The sequence below is a fragment of the Moschus berezovskii genome, chromosome 27, assembly GCF_049115385.1.
Source record: "Moschus berezovskii isolate FMDL1 chromosome 27, NW_MosBer_1.0, whole genome shotgun sequence".
NCBI classification, from domain to species: Eukaryota; Metazoa; Chordata; class Mammalia; order Artiodactyla; family Moschidae; genus Moschus; species Moschus berezovskii.
Window position 1 is genome coordinate 32,820,777 of NC_142486.1, and position 15,225 is coordinate 32,836,001.

At 48.2% G+C, this 15,225-nt stretch overlaps 1 protein-coding gene across 1 annotated transcript in view; it reads left to right on the top strand.

Moving 5' to 3' along the window:
- TVP23A (trans-golgi network vesicle protein 23 homolog A) overlaps positions 1-15,225 on the top strand; it is a 32,365-nt gene that overhangs the window by 16,894 nt on the left and 246 nt on the right. Inside the window, exons 3-7 of the mRNA XM_055409486.2 lie at positions 9,352-9,496; positions 10,723-10,812; positions 11,045-11,173; positions 12,887-13,015; positions 14,118-14,177. Of these exons, the coding sequence (XP_055265461.1) occupies positions 9,352-9,496; positions 10,723-10,812; positions 11,045-11,173; positions 12,887-13,015; positions 14,118-14,177 (553 nt within the window). The remainder of the gene's footprint in view (positions 1-9,351; positions 9,497-10,722; positions 10,813-11,044; positions 11,174-12,886; positions 13,016-14,117; positions 14,178-15,225) is intronic.

A 15,225-nucleotide genomic window follows, 5' to 3' on the forward strand; every position in this document is an offset into this window, starting at 1 on the left:
GTTTTCGGCTCTTCTGTGTTCCCATTTCATTTGAAAATGCTGGGTCTTTAAGGAATCTGGTCCATGGTTCGCGCAACAGCAGCTGTGGGGAGTGGGCAGGACCTGGGGTCCGTGGGGAGGAATCAGCCCCGGCGCCCCTCAAGGAGAAGCATGGGTCCCTGCAGAGGGCCCAGCCAGGGCTGAGTGGCCAGAGGCCCGCTGACCCATCTCTGGGGGTTCCCTTTGCCCAGCATTTTGCAGCTCTGCATACGCAGCTGATTGGAGAAGGGCATGGCATCCCACTCCAGTATTCTTGCCTGGAGAATCCCATGGACAGAGGAGCCTGGTGGGCTACAGTCCATGGGGTCACAAAGAGTTGGATGCGACTTAGCGACTCAACCACTATACCCAGCTGATAAAGATGAGATGTCTCTTTAAAAAGAAATACAGAACAGAAACTAGAGGGGAAAACTGTGGCGGCCAGAGGGAAGTCTGTTCTTTAATTCACTTCCATACTCAGACCTCTGTCGTGCTGACCTTTGAATCAAGCTCTGAGCGCTTAACAACCAGCATCTGTTGAGACATCCCAGCAGCCCCAGACCTGCCTTCCCGGCCCAGATGTTGGGCGAGGATGAGGATGTGCTGTCATCTGAAACAAGAAGTTGGAGTCTGAAGGGTGATGGCGCTAACGTTGCATCTGGAGCATTCTAGAAAAGTCCAGTCTAGCCCCCGTGGTTCACCCGCTGGGTTAGCAAGGCTTTTAAAAATGTGGGTTCCTTCCACGCTCTTTGTCCTCGTGACTGAGTTTACCTTGAAAATGGAACAAAGGGGGACTCCTGGATGGCAGCACGCATGCAGAACTCATTAAAATGAAGATTTGGGCTCAGGAGGCCTGGGGTAGACCACTGATCCTGCGTTGCTAACAAGCTCCAGGGCACGAGGGGAGGGAAACAGGTGGATATGGTCTTAGTCACTCTCTGGGGTCCCCTTCCCTGCCACATCTTCCTGGTGACACACTGCTGTCAGCGCGAGAGCCACCTGACTCTAAGTGGGTGTCAGGGCTGAAGAAATACATAGTAGCATCCTGCTTGTTTTCAACAATGAGGAAAAAGCATCCAGTGGAAAGCATCCAAAAAGATCATCACCAGGCAAGGCATTTTCTCACTTTCTCCCATTCTCAAAAATTTTGACCATGAATGAGTCAAACAATATGTAGAGCGACATTAATAACATGCTCCCCTTTGGTCTGGTACTGTAGGTGTTTTTCCTCCTAGAAGCCTTGGCCACCTGAGGTTAAATGCTATTCTCCCATTTTACAGATGAGTAAACCAAGGCTCTGAGCAGTTTAGTGCCCTGTTCAGAACCATGTACATAGCAAGGATGGAGCACGAGTGTGGATCAAGGCTTTCTGTCTTCCACTGTACCGACTGTCCAGTTAGGAAGTGGGTGGGCATTTTTACTCCATAGAGAGAGGATGCTACTATGTATTTCTTTTTTGCAGAGGAACTGGTAAGCCCAGAAGAAAGGACCTATTTTCTGGAATTTTCCTCATGCATCCATCTGTAGCAGCCAGTTACTCAACTGGGGATTTTTAGGTATGAATTTTTTTTTTTTTTACCACAGATGGCCCCCAGAATAGCAACCTATAGATCTTTTATTCTTTTTTTTCTGAAACGTGCCTTGCCTAAATGCAAAGTTGAGTCTACCTCTGATGATTTCTTTATTTTTCTATTTTTTAATTCAGATTTACATAAAAGTACAGAGAACAATGACCCTGGTGTTCCCATTGCTCAGTTTCGGTCATGATCAACACGTGGCCAGACTATTTCATCTTTACCCCCACCCACTCCCTGCCCCCGGATTATTTTGGAGCAAATTCTAGACATCATCTCAGATGCTATTTTTGTAGCAAAGTAAAGGAGAAAAGATACTATCTTTGCTCAGACCTTTGCCACAGTGAAAAACAGAAGGCTTTTCAGAATATTTGAAAGATGATAGGAGTATTTAAAATAGGATGTTTGATAAAGAATTAGTTTTCAAAGCATTTTAAACCAATAAAGGGCAACTTTTAGAGAGACTATTAAATCACTGCGGAATGGAGAAGAATTAAATCAAACTTTTGCCCCCAGTTTGAATGTGCTTTAGAAGTCTGTAGGGGGACTTCCCTGGCAGTCCAGTTGTTAAGACTTCACCTTCCATTGCAGGGGGTATGGGTTCGATTCCTGGTTGGGAAGCTGAGATCCCACACGCCTCTAAGGCAAAAAACCAAAGCATAAAACAAGCAGTATTGTAACAAACTCAATAAGGACTTTAAAAATGGCCCATATTTTAAAAAAATCTTTAAAAATGGAAGTTTGCTGGGAAGGGGATGTATGTGCCTGGGGTACATGGTCCTCTCCAACCCCACCCCTGACTTTACTCTGGCTAGACAGAGCACCACCCCCAACCTGTGACCATTTTTAAGCGTGGTTTTAGGTTTACCGAAAAACTGAGCAAAAAGTACAGAGAGTTCCCCTAAGCCCCTCCCCACCCCAAAGTTCCCCCTATTGTTAGCATCTTGCGTTAGAGTCATACATTTGCTGTGATGAACGAGTGCACTGTTAGCTGAAGTCCACAGTTTCCCTCAGGGTTCATCCTTGGTGTTGTCCCTTCCATTGTGCTGTTCAGTTGCTCGGTGTGTCTGACTCTTTGTGACCCCACGCACTGCAGCACGCCAGGCTTCCTTGTCTTTCACGATCTCCCAGGGTTTGCTCAAACTCACGTTCATTGAGTCGGTGATGCCTTCTATAGGCTTTGACAAATGTATCATGGCATGTATCCACCATGACAGTATCACACAGACCAGTTTCACTGCCCTAAACATCCCCTGGGCTCCAGCTATTCATCCTCCTTGTCTCTAAACGCTGGCAACCACTGATCTTTTTCCTGTCTCCGTAGCTGAGGCTTTTCCAAAATGTCATAGAGTTAGATCCATACGGCATGTAGTCTTTTCAGCCTGGCTTCTTTCACTGTGCAGTGTGCATTAAGGTTCCTCCATGTCTTTTCATGGCTTGAGAGCTCATTTCTTTTTTGTGCCGAAAATATTCCTTTGTGTGGATGTACTATGATGTATCTGTTCACTTATTGAAGGATATCTTGGTGCTTCCAACTGGGGGCAGGTACGACTAAAGGGCTTCCCAGGTGGCGAAACCTGCTTGCCAGTGCAGGAGATGTAAGAGACACAGGTTTGATCCCTGGGTTGGGTAGACCCCCTGGAGGAGGGCATGGCAACCCTCTCCAGTATTCTTGCCCAGTTAGAGGAGCCTGGTAGGCTACGGTCCATGGGGCCGCAGAGTCGGACATGACTGAGTGACTCAGCAGCAGCAGCAGCGTACATACAGTAAATCGCGTTCATCCTAAATGTACAGGTGGGTGAATTTTTATATAGATGCACATGAGGGATCACGATGTGGGACATCTCCAACATCACAAGCCCTCTTGTGTGTCAGTCACTGCCCCTCTTACCTCCACTGCTCTGACTTCTAGCACAATCCATTGTTTCTGCCAGTCGGGAAGCTCCTGCCCTATAGCTTTGAAAGTAGGCGGTGAAGTAGTGGGGAGAGGTCATTACTGGCAGTTTGATTCATTTTGGTTTGTCTTGAATGGAGCCTAATTTCATCATCAAATTCTTCCTGCCTGTCTAGAGCAGGGATTGGCATGAGTTCTGGGTAAATATTTTCAGCTCTGCCAGAGAATGAGTGAGCATTGCTGCGTTCAAATAAAACTTTATTTACAGAAACAGAAAGTGGGCCAGGTTTGGCCCTTGGACGGGAGTTTGTGAATCCAGGATGTTCTCAGTCGCTCAGTCATGTCTGACTCTTTGCCACCCCATGGACTGTAGCACACCAGCTCCTCTGTCCATGGAATTCTCCAGGCAAGAATATTGGAGTGGGTTGCCATTTCCTACTCCAGGGAATCTTCCCAACCCAGGGATTGAACCCGCGTCTCCAGCGTCCCCTGCATTGGCAGGTGGATTCTTTACCACTGAGCCACCAGGGAAGCCCCAAAACCAGGATAGAGCAGTGATTTTCCTTTGTGAAGTTCATGTCTGGTTGTTGTTGTTCAGTTGCCAAGTTGTGTCCGACTCTTTGTGACCCCATGGACTGCAGCACACCAAGCTTCCATGTCCCTCACCATCTCCTGGAATTTGCCTAAGTTCATGTTCATTGAATTGGTGATGCCATCCAACTATCTCATCCTCTGTTGCCCTCTTTTCCTTCTGCCTTCAATTTTCCCCAGCATCAGGGTCTTTTCCAGTGAGTCAGTTCTTCGAATCAGGTGGCCAAAGTATTGGAGCATCAGCTTCAGCATCAGTCCTTTCAATGAATATTTAGGGTTGATTTCCTTTAAGACTGACTAGTTGGATTTTCTTGCAGTCCAAGGGAGTCTCAAGAGTCTTCTCCAGCACTACAGCCTGAAGGCATCATGTCCAGGCCCCACTCCAAATCTAAACTCACATGTCATGGGACCAGGGCAGCCTTGTGAGCATTTTAAGGCCTCCTCAGGTAACTTTCAAGCGCATACCATGCAAACCTACTGGGTTTCCCTCCACAGGGGGAGACAAGATGTGTGCTGGAGGCAGAACTGTGAAAGTGGCTTTGAATTTAAACAAAAGCCCAGCTAGACCCTCCCGACCTTGATTTAGGTAATCTCATTTCCCTTTTCACCACCTATCATTCTCTCTTCCTCCTCCTCTTGAGATAACAGGCTTCTGTCCTGGGGTGGAGGGGGCAGGATGGATACTGATCAGAAAATACTTCTGTAAAAGCAGTAAGGAACCCACCTGCCAATGCAGGAGGTTAGAATTTGATCCCTGGGTTGGGGAGATCCCCTGGAGGAGGGCATGACAACCCACTCCAGTATTCTTGCTGGAAAATCGCATGAACAGAGCAGCCTGGTGGACTATCGTCCATGGGGTCACAAAGAGTCGAACACGACTCAGCACACAAAGTTGAGGATGAGGAAGTTTCCTTGGTGAAAGCGGAGGGGCTGGGGCATTATCTGGGAGATCAGGAGTCTTGGGGGATCCCTACAGAGATGAAAAGTCAGCCCCAGGAGAATGAGAGAAAAAGTTGTGGTCAGAGGGGGAATTTTACAGTTTGGCTCCTTGGACGGGTAACGGTTTTCAGTGCGTGCAAGATTGTCAGCTGTTCACAACAACTGAGCATTGTGTGTGTTTCAGGCACTGTATACCTGCCACCTTTACTTTATCTTTTTAAGCGAATAATCTCGGCAGGGGCTCCCATGGGCCCTCCCATTTTACAGAAGCAGAGGCTGAGGCGATGAGAAGTTCTGTAGCTTAGGGACGGCTGTGGAGCTACTCAGAGGTTGGAGCCAGGACTCGGACCCTGGCAGTCGGGCACCTCTGTACTGTTTGCCTCTCAAGGCACGGGCACCAGGTGGGTGCCTGGGACGAGGGAGTTGGAAGCTGGTGGCATTGGGAGGTGGAGGTGACTGCTGGCCCACGTGTGCTCCGAGGCTGTAGAGATGGCCAGAGAGAAGGCTGAGGGCACAGGGGACCCCATATCAGGGAAGGGTGGACAGGCTCAAACCATGGCCTTCCAAACTCTCAGAATTAGAAAGCTGATCTCTGAGCTCACATTTGTGTTAGCAGAGGGAGAGGGGTGAGCCGGGCCCCAGGCTAGGCAGACTGCAGGGAGACGGGGTGAGGGTTTGGAGGGTTGTCCAGAGAACAGCCCACGTAAAACAGGATTAAATCCTTATTTGAAAGTACAGTAGGCATCCTTTTCTGCTTGCTTTGGGCTTGGTTTGGACACTTAGAACAACAACGATACCATCCACTCAAGTTAAGGAGACAGTCAGTTAACCAGGACTGAATTAAAGAAGCAGAACCTTCCAACAAGTGGAATTTTTTCAGCATTTTATTTCAGGAAACCACAGTCAGAAAAACAGTGGGTGGGCAGGGGATTTATTCGAAGGCATAACTTCCAGGTTTTGCCCTGGATTAGTGAACACTTGGGCCTCCGTACACCCTTCAAGTCTGTATTGTTCTACAAAAAAGACAGATGTTCCCAGTAAGCCCGAAGGGACTGGATTACAAGGTTCAACACAACAAATATTTGCTGAGAATCTTAAAGCCAGGTGCTCTTGGGGATATAAAAATGGTCTCTGCCCTCAAAGGACATTGGAAAAGGATTCATTTATCTTTGGATGAAGGGTTTCCCAGGTGGCTCAGCGGTAAAGAATCTGCTTCCAAGCAGGAGACTTGGGTTTGATCCCTGGGTTGGGAAGATCCCTTGGAGGAGGAAATGGCAACCCACTCCAGCATTCTTTTTTTTAAATAACTTTATCTATTTATGGCTGGGATGGGTCTTCGTTGGTGCGCAAAGGCTTTCTCTAGTTGCGGAGAGTGGGGGCTACTTTCTGTCGCAGGCCCTAAAGCATGCAGATTTCAGTAGTTATGGCTACATGGACTTAGTTGCTCCTCAGCACGTGGAATCTTCCTGGACCAGGGATCGAACCCGTGTCCTCTGCATTGGCAGGCGTTTTTTTATCCACTGTACCATCTGGGAAGTCCCCACTCCAGCATTCTTGCCTGGGAAGTTCCATGAACAGAGGAGCTTGGCGGGCTACAGTCCATGGAGTTGCAAAGAGTTGGACACGATTTAGCAACTGAGCATTCAACGCATGCATTTTGGGTGAAGGGGGTGAAATTATGTTAAGACAAGTAAATCCTCAATAATGTGTAAGGCAAAAAGAGGTATCAGAGGGGGACTTCCCTGGCAGTCTAGTGGTTAAGACTCTGCATTTCCACTGCAGGGGGCATGGGTTTGATTCCGGTTCAGGGAACCAAGGTCCCACATGCCATGTGGCGTGATCAGAAGAAAACAGTATAAGAGATTCCCCAGAGTCTTGTCTTCTGGAACAATCAGGTTTGGAAGTACCATGCAATCACATCTAACTCTTAAATGCCTCTGATTCAGTTGCCAGGAGAGTTCGGCATTTGAAAGACACAGGTGAGAACATTCTGGAGAACAGCTGGTGTTGGGCACAGCCCTTCTTCCTTTGCAAGAGGAGGAGTAAGTGCAGAGGTCATCACACACCCTGCATCTGAATCTTAGCTGACATCCCAGTGGGAGTCAGGAGCCCACCCTGCTACAGGAGCCTCCAGGGTGCTCACCCTGACAGCCTTCCTTCTCAGAGATCAAGCAGGCTCATCCCCTGAAGGCCTGCTGGCTGCCTTTAGACGCAGCAAGTTGGAGGCTCCCAGGCCCTGTGAAATACAGTCTGAGGCATTTTATTGACATAATTAGTGGCTGTCATTTAAAACTCTGATTTCCCACAAAAGGCCTAGGTTTCTAGCTTCCTGCAAAGATATCGGATCTGGCAATATGGGGTTAGTTCGCTAGTGTCAAGTTGCCTGCCCTCTCTCCCCAGCAATGAATTGGTACCTGTCATGGGGCAGAAAACTAAGATCATGGCATCCAGTCCCATCACTTCATGGCAAATAGATGTGGAAACAATGGCTGAATTTATTTTTGGGGGGGCTCCAAAATCACTGCAGATGGTGACTGCAGCCATGAAATTAAAAGACGCTTACTCCTTGGAAGAAAAGTTATGACCAACCTAGACTCCAAGGAGATCCATCCAGTCCATTCTAAAGGAGATCAATCCTGGGTGTTCATTGGAAGGACTGATGCTAAAGCTGAAACTCCAATACTTTGGCCACCTCATGCGATGAGCTGACTCACTGGAAAAGACTCTGATACTGGGAGGGATTGGGGGCAGGAGGAGAAGGGGACGATAGAGAATGAGATGGCTGGATGGCATCACCGACTTGATGGACATGAGTTTGAGTGAATTCCAGGAGTTGGTGATGGACAGGGAGGCCTGGCTTGCTGTGATTCATGGTGTTGCAAAGAGTTGGATACGACTGAGCGACTGAACTGAACTGACTGAACTGAGACAGCATATTAAAAAGCAGAGACATAACTTTGTCAACAAAGGTCCGTCTAGTCAAGGTTATGGTTTTTCAAGTGGTCATGTATGGATGTGAGAGTTGGACTATAAAGAAAGCTGAGCACCGAGGAATTGATGTTTTTGAACTGTGGTGTTGGAGAAGACTTTTGAGAGTCCCTTGACTTCAAGGAGATCCAACCAGTCCATCCTAAAGGAGATCAGTCCTGAGTGTTCATTGGAAGGACTGATGCTGAAGCTGCAACTCCAGTACTTTGGCCACCTGATGCGAAGAGCTGACTCATTTGAAAAGGCCCTGATCCTGGGAAAGATTGAGGGCGGGAAGAGAAGGGGGCGACAGAGGATGAGATGGTTGGATGGCATCACCGACTCAATGGACGTAAGTTTAAGTAATCTCCGGGAGTTGGTGATGGACAGGGAGGCCTGGCGTGCTGCAGTCCATGGGGTCACAAAGAGTCGGACACAACTGAGCGACTGAACTGAATGGGGCTTGCAGGATCAATTTCTTTTTTTTTTTTAATTTATTTTATTGAAGTAGAGTTGATTTACAATATTGTGTTAGTTTCTGCTGTACAGCAAAGTGATTCAGCAGTTATCATGTATATGTATTCTTTTTTGTATTCTTTTTGATGAGGTTTATTACAGGATATTGACTGTAGTTCCTTGTATACAGGAGGGCTTGCTGTTGATCCATCCTCTATATATAATACTTTGCATCGGCTAATGCATCCCTCAGTCCATCTCTCCCCCACCCCCTGTCCTTGCACAGGGCCTGCTTTCTGGCTCCAGGGTTAAAATGCTGCTCATCACCATCATTCCTTGGAGAAGGAAATGGCAACCCACTCCTGTACTCTTGCCTGGAAAATTCCACAGACAGAGGAGCCTTGTAGGCTACAGTCCATGGGGTCACAAAGAGTCAGACATGACTGAGCGACTTCACTTTATCACCAGCACCAGTGGTTTGGACCCAGACATGCCCATGTGGCCCCCACTGATGTGAGACTTCTGAATCCATGGGCTGCATGTGACCAAGCAGCTCAGTTACTGACGGAATGACCCAACGTTTCCCTTTGGGGAACTGGTCATTGTTGCTGCTGGGTAGGAAGGCAGTGATCAGTATCACGATACACTTCAAAGGTGACCCAGTTTCAAAGAGGGCAAGTGATATTTGGAGTCAGATTATGGGAAAGTACTGGATTCTTCGAGGGTGGGAAAATGTTGCTGTGATGAGGACTGTTTCGAGTCTCCGAGGCGAGTGATGCTTTCTCTGGGCTGTGCCCTGGTGGAGTTTGGGTTGAAACGCACGGGGAACACGGGGGTTGTGGAAACCACAGAGCGCGTTTGGCCACTGTCCTTGGGGCCCTGGTCTGAGCGGGCTTCTGGGTTCTTTCCTAGGCACCCAGTGGCCACGTTTTTCCACCTGTTTTTCCGCGTGAGTGCCATCATCACCTACGTGGGCTGTGACTGGTTCAGCAAGAGCTTCGTGGGCTGTTTTGTCATTGTGCTTCTCCTCCTGTCCTTTGACTTCTGGTCTGTGAAGGTAAGCCCCGGCCGCCCACAACCTGTGACTCCCCTCTTTCCCGAAACACGGGGCTGTGTTTCCAGCCACTCACTGGCCCTTATGCGGGCTTAAGAATACTGTGCCGACGTCACTTAAAATCAGAGGAAAAAAGTACATTGCATAGTTGAATAAATGGCTTCTGGGTGGCCACTGTCATGCTTGCAGACATGTACTATGTGAGGGAGACAACTCCATAGCGTTTTGGGTTTTTTTTAAATTTTACATATAATATTATAAATAATACATTAAAAAATTCTATATAATAGGAATATATATATATTATAGGACACATCTATATATGTATGTATGTATATATGGGGTGTCTGTTCTTTTTTGTGAATGGAACTTAATTTTTAAAAGTTTTTATTGGAATGTAGTTGATTTACAATGTTGTGTTAGTTTCCAGCATACAGCAAAGTGAATTAGTTATATATGCATCTGCTCTTATTAGATTCTTTTCCCATGTAGGTCATTACAGAGTTTTGAGTAAAGTCCCCTGAGCTATACTGTAGGAACTTATTAGTTATCTATTTTATATATGGGTTCCCCGATAGCTCAGTTGGTAAAGAATATGCCTACAATGCAGGAGACCCCGGTTCCATTCCTAAGTCAGGAAAATCGGCTGGAGAAGGGATAAAATATATATATTTACATATAGTAGTATGTATATGTCAGTCCCAATCTCCTAATTTATCACTCCCTCACTTTCCCCCCCAGTAACCCTAAGATTATTTTCTGTATCTGTAACTCTAATTCTGCTTTGTAAATAAGTTCATTTGCATCATTTTTTAGATTCCACATGTAAGCCACATCATATCTGCCCTTCTCTGTCTGACTGACTTCATTCAGTCTGATAATCTCTAGGTCCATCCATGTTGCTGCCATGGCATTATTTCATTCCTTTTTAGGGCTGAGTAATATGCCATTTTATATATGCACCACATCTTCCTTGTCCATTCCTTTGTTGATGGACAGGTAAGTTGCTTTTTAAGGTAAGCCTTGTTAAGAATTATAGACCTCAAAACTGATTTCGAGAAAGCCCCACTGTTCAGTCCCCCTCTCCTCAGGCTCTATATGAATTGGTCACTTTTAGAGTCGGACATGACTGAGCGACTGAACTGAACTGAACTGATTCATCCAGGAAAAGATGAGGCCTCTTTCTTGACCTGTGATATGCTTAGGAGCATTCTGTCCACTTTTCTCAGAATGTAACCGGACGACTCATGGTGGGCCTTCGCTGGTGGAACCAGATTGATGAAGATGGGAAAAGCCACTGGATTTTTGAAGCCAGAAAGGTATCTTCCAATACTTGTCAAGCTAGAGCTGAGAAAATGGCCATGGAAAGCCCCTATGGGTTCCTTTTGAGCTCTGCATGATTTGATCCGTGCCAGACACAAGGCCCATGGCGGCTGGTGCCTGTTCAGAGCCCCCACTGGCAGAAGCCCGTGTGATATTAACAAAAATCAGAGCACGCTCCTTTGGGACCGTTTCTGCGAGTTGTACAACTGAATCTCTTTCTTGACGCAGGTCTCTCCAGACACGGTGGCTGCCACGGAGGCGGAAGCGCGGGTCTTCTGGCTTGGCCTCATCGTCTGTCCCATGATTTGGATCGTGTTCTTTTTTAGCTCCTTGTTTTCCTTGAAGCTCAAGTGGCTGGTAAGGCACTCGCTTGGATGTCTGTACAGAATCGGCTGTTGCAGAAGTGGGTTTTTGTTCTTGATTGAGTGATCGATGGATTGAAACAGCTTTATTGAGAAAGAATTCACAAATCAGGCAGTGCATCCATTTTGTGTGTATGATTCAGGAGCTTCCCAGGTGGCTCAGTGGCGAAGAATCTACCTGCCAAGCAGGAGACAGGTTCAGTCCTTGGGTCAGGAAGATCCCCTGGAGGAGGAAAGGGCAACCCACTCCAGTATTCTTGCCTGGGAAATCCCATGGACAGAGAAGCCTCGAAGGATACAGTCAGTGAAAAAGCAAAAGTCTCTTTGTCGTGTCCGATTCTTTGCGACCCCGTGGGCTGTTTAGTGGGGTCGCAAAGAGTTGGACATGACTGAGCAACTGAACAACAGCAACAGGTCTGTTCTCAGGGTTGTGCAGCCAGCACCACAGTCAGTTTTAGGAAATTTTTATCACCCCAGGAGATCCTGAGCCCTTTAGCCATGACCCTCCCTGTGCCTCTGTTCCTCTAGCCTCTGTTTGTGAAAAGTGTTAGTCGCTCAGTCATGACAAACTCTTTGTGATCCCATGGAATGTATCCCGCCAGGCTCCTCTCTCCATGGAATTCTCCAGGCAAGAATACTGGAGTGGGTAGCCCTTCCCTTCTCCAGAGGATCTTCCCAACTCAGGAATCGAACCAGGATCTCCTGCATTGCAGGCAGATTCTTTACCAGCTGAGTTACCAGGGAAACCCCACATTGCCCCTGTCCCCCACCCGCCTCCATCCCAGCCCCCTGCCACTCACGAATTTATGTTTCTGTAGATTTGGCTCTCTGGACATTTTCTATAAAAGAGTCATACATGGTCTTGTGTGACTCGGTTCTTTGGCTTAACAATGTTTTCGGGGTTCATCCCTGATGTAGCAGGTATTAGTACTGCTTTCCTTTTTATGACTGAATACTGTTCCCTAATCTGGATGGACCACAGTTTGTTTATCTGTTCATCCTCTGATGGACATTTAGTTGTTCCCACCTTCTGGCCCGTATGGATGCTGCTGCTGAGAGGTATTTCTGGAAAAAGTGGATGACATCTGAGCTTGGATAGGTAGGAAACTTGCCTCAGTAGGAATAAGCCAGCCTCAGGATTCTGGAGTTTTATTTCTGAGTTATGACACTGCTTCGCCATGACCTGGCTCATTCCACGAGGAGATAAATATCCATAGACGGCATGAGCCATGGTATAATTGAGTGTGGGCTCTGGAGCCTGGATCCTGGCTGTCTCATTCCAGCTCTGGGACTTCGGGCAACTTGAACTTCCCTGGACTTCTATGTCCTCCCTGTAAAGTGGGATGACAGTGGCCCCAGCCTCTCCGGTTTCTGGTGTTTAAAAGGTGTCCTTGAGTATCTGTATTATTATGATTGTTAGTCACTCAGTTGTGTCTGACTCTTTGCAACCCCATGGACTGAAACCCACCAGGCTCCTCTGTCCATGGGATTCTCCAGGTAAGAACACTGGAGTGGGTATTGACCCAGGAATCAAACTCAGGTCTCCTGCATTTCAGGCAGATTCTTTACCATCTGAACCACCAGGGAAGCTCTCTATTAAGGTTGGCGAACACTGGTGGGTGTGGGCCGGGACCACTTCTGCTTGGTTTGGGAGGAACATTTCAACATGTGCTCTCAGGAGAATGACCTCTGCTTTGTTCAAGTGCAGGCTCTCGTGATAGCTGGGATCTCCCTCCAAGCCGCCAACCTGTATGGCTACGTCCTGTGTAAGGTGGGAGGCGAGAGTGACATCAGCAAAGTCACAGCCAGCTTTCTGTCCCGGACGGTGTTCCAGACGGTGAGTTCTCAAGTCTGACTGCAGGACCCCTGATTTCCAGATGCTTGGAAGTCCCGGAGGCCTGCTGGCAGTGGCAGTTGATGATGTTTTTCTGTATCAGCCAGGCTGCCAGTGTTAGCTGGGTTTTTGTGTTCCTGGTTAAAATATGCACAACAAAATTTACCCTTTTAGCCATTTTAAGTGTACAGTTCAGTATACCCGCATCATCATGCTGCCACAACTCTTTCATCCGAGCAAACTCTGTACCCACTAAACATTTAAATCATTCTCCACCCTCCCCAACCCCAATAATCTCCAGGCAACCTACTTTCTACCCGCATGAATCTGACTAATCTAGGGACCTCACGTAAGTGGAATCACAGCACTTGTCCTTTTGTGATTGCCATTGTTGGTTTTGAGTGATTTCTTTAAACTATAGAGGGCTTCCTTGGTGACTTAGATGGTGAAGTTTGCCTGCAATGGAGGAGACCTGGGTTCAATCCCTGGGTCGGGAAGCTCCTTTGGAGAAGGGAATGGCAACCCACTCCAGTGTTCTTGCCTGGGGAATCACATGGACAGAGCCTGGCAGGCTACGGTCTATGGGGTCACAAAACGTCAGATATGACTGACGTGACTAACACTACTGCGATTACCACTACTACCCAGGTGGCTCAGTGGTAGAGAATCTGCCTGCCAATGCAAAAGACGTGGGTTCGATCCCTGGGTGGGAAGGATCCCCTGGAGAAGGAAATGGCAACCCACTCCAGTATTCTTGCCTGGGAAATCCCATGGACAGAGGAGCCTGGTGGGTTACAGTCCACAGGGTCGCAAAGAGTCTGACATGACTGAAAGACTAAACAACAACAATAGAATTAAGAGCTGTAACAATTTTTTTAAACCTAGCCTGAGTCCTAGAAGCAACAAACAGATCATCTAAATGTGACCTGGCTCTTCCTGAAATGGATCGAGCTATCTTAAGTGTGAACAGTGCAGCTTTAAGCCAAGACTTTTAATCCAAACCCTGCAGGCTTTCGGTTCACTGTGGGCTGGCTCTGGCCTTCATTCAGCAGTCAGGCCACAACCATGTGGAACAGAAAGCTAGGGCTGTCTCTTCCCCTTGCAGGCCTGTCCCAGCGACTTTCAGAAGCCTGGCCTCGAGGGGCTGGAGATTCACAAGCATTAGGTAAGCGGTGGGGTTGAGATGGTGGTCTGGACGGTGCGGGGCTAGGGGCTCTCATGGAAGCGTGGCTCCCCTGGGCTCAGCTGGGTTTGTGGTCTGGGTGGGCGTCCCAGGGGGCCCGAGCAGCCTGTGTGCACAGTCGGGGGTTGGGGGGACCAATCTGTGTGCTGGGCCTTCCTGGGCTGGGTGGCCTCACGGCCCTTTAGAGGGGTCCCACCTGCCTCACTGGAACAGGTGCAGATTTGACCCTGGGCAGGCAAGGGGGCAGGTGACGAGAGGAGTGGGAAAGAACGGGGACGTGTGCCCCTTCCACTTCCGTGCCCGGAGTCAGAGGGGAAACGGGAATTTCCTCTTCCCTGAGCTGCTCTCAGTTCCTGTGAGCCTTCCAAACAGTGAGCATCTCGGGGCAAGAAGGCCGTCTTACACTCTGCATCTCTCCTTTCATGTAACTTTAAAAACCCTGTAAACTGTCGTGTCTGGCACTGGAAATTGCCAGATACGTGTGCTGTGCCTAGTCAGTCGTGTCCGACTCTTTGCGACCCCATGGACTGTAGCCCGCCAGGCTCCTCTGTCCACGAGGATTCTCCAGGCAAGAATACTGGAGTGGGTTGCTATGCCCTCCTCCAGGGATCTTCCCGACCCAGGGCTCAAACCTGGGTCTCCTGCACTGCAGGAGGATTCTTTACCAGCTGAGCCACCAGGGAAGCCCACTGCCAGATATAGTAAACACATAATTCCTGTATGGGGTGTCTGCACTGACCCCCAATTCTGTTCATCTGGGTGATTCGCAGGTTTTTGACTATGCCTGGCCGTATCCTGTGCACTGACTTTGGCCCAAGCCCCAGTGGGAGGCTCTGTCGCTATTTGAATTTTTCCTCTTTCTGAGAACAGTGTCTGCACTACGCTCTCAGTGGTAAAGAATCCGCCTGCCAATGCAGGAGACTCGGGTTTCACCCCTGGGTCGGGAAGATTCCCTTGAGTAGGAAATGGCAATCCACTCCAGTATTCTTGCCTGGAGAATTCCATGGAAAGAGGAGCCTGGTGGGCTACA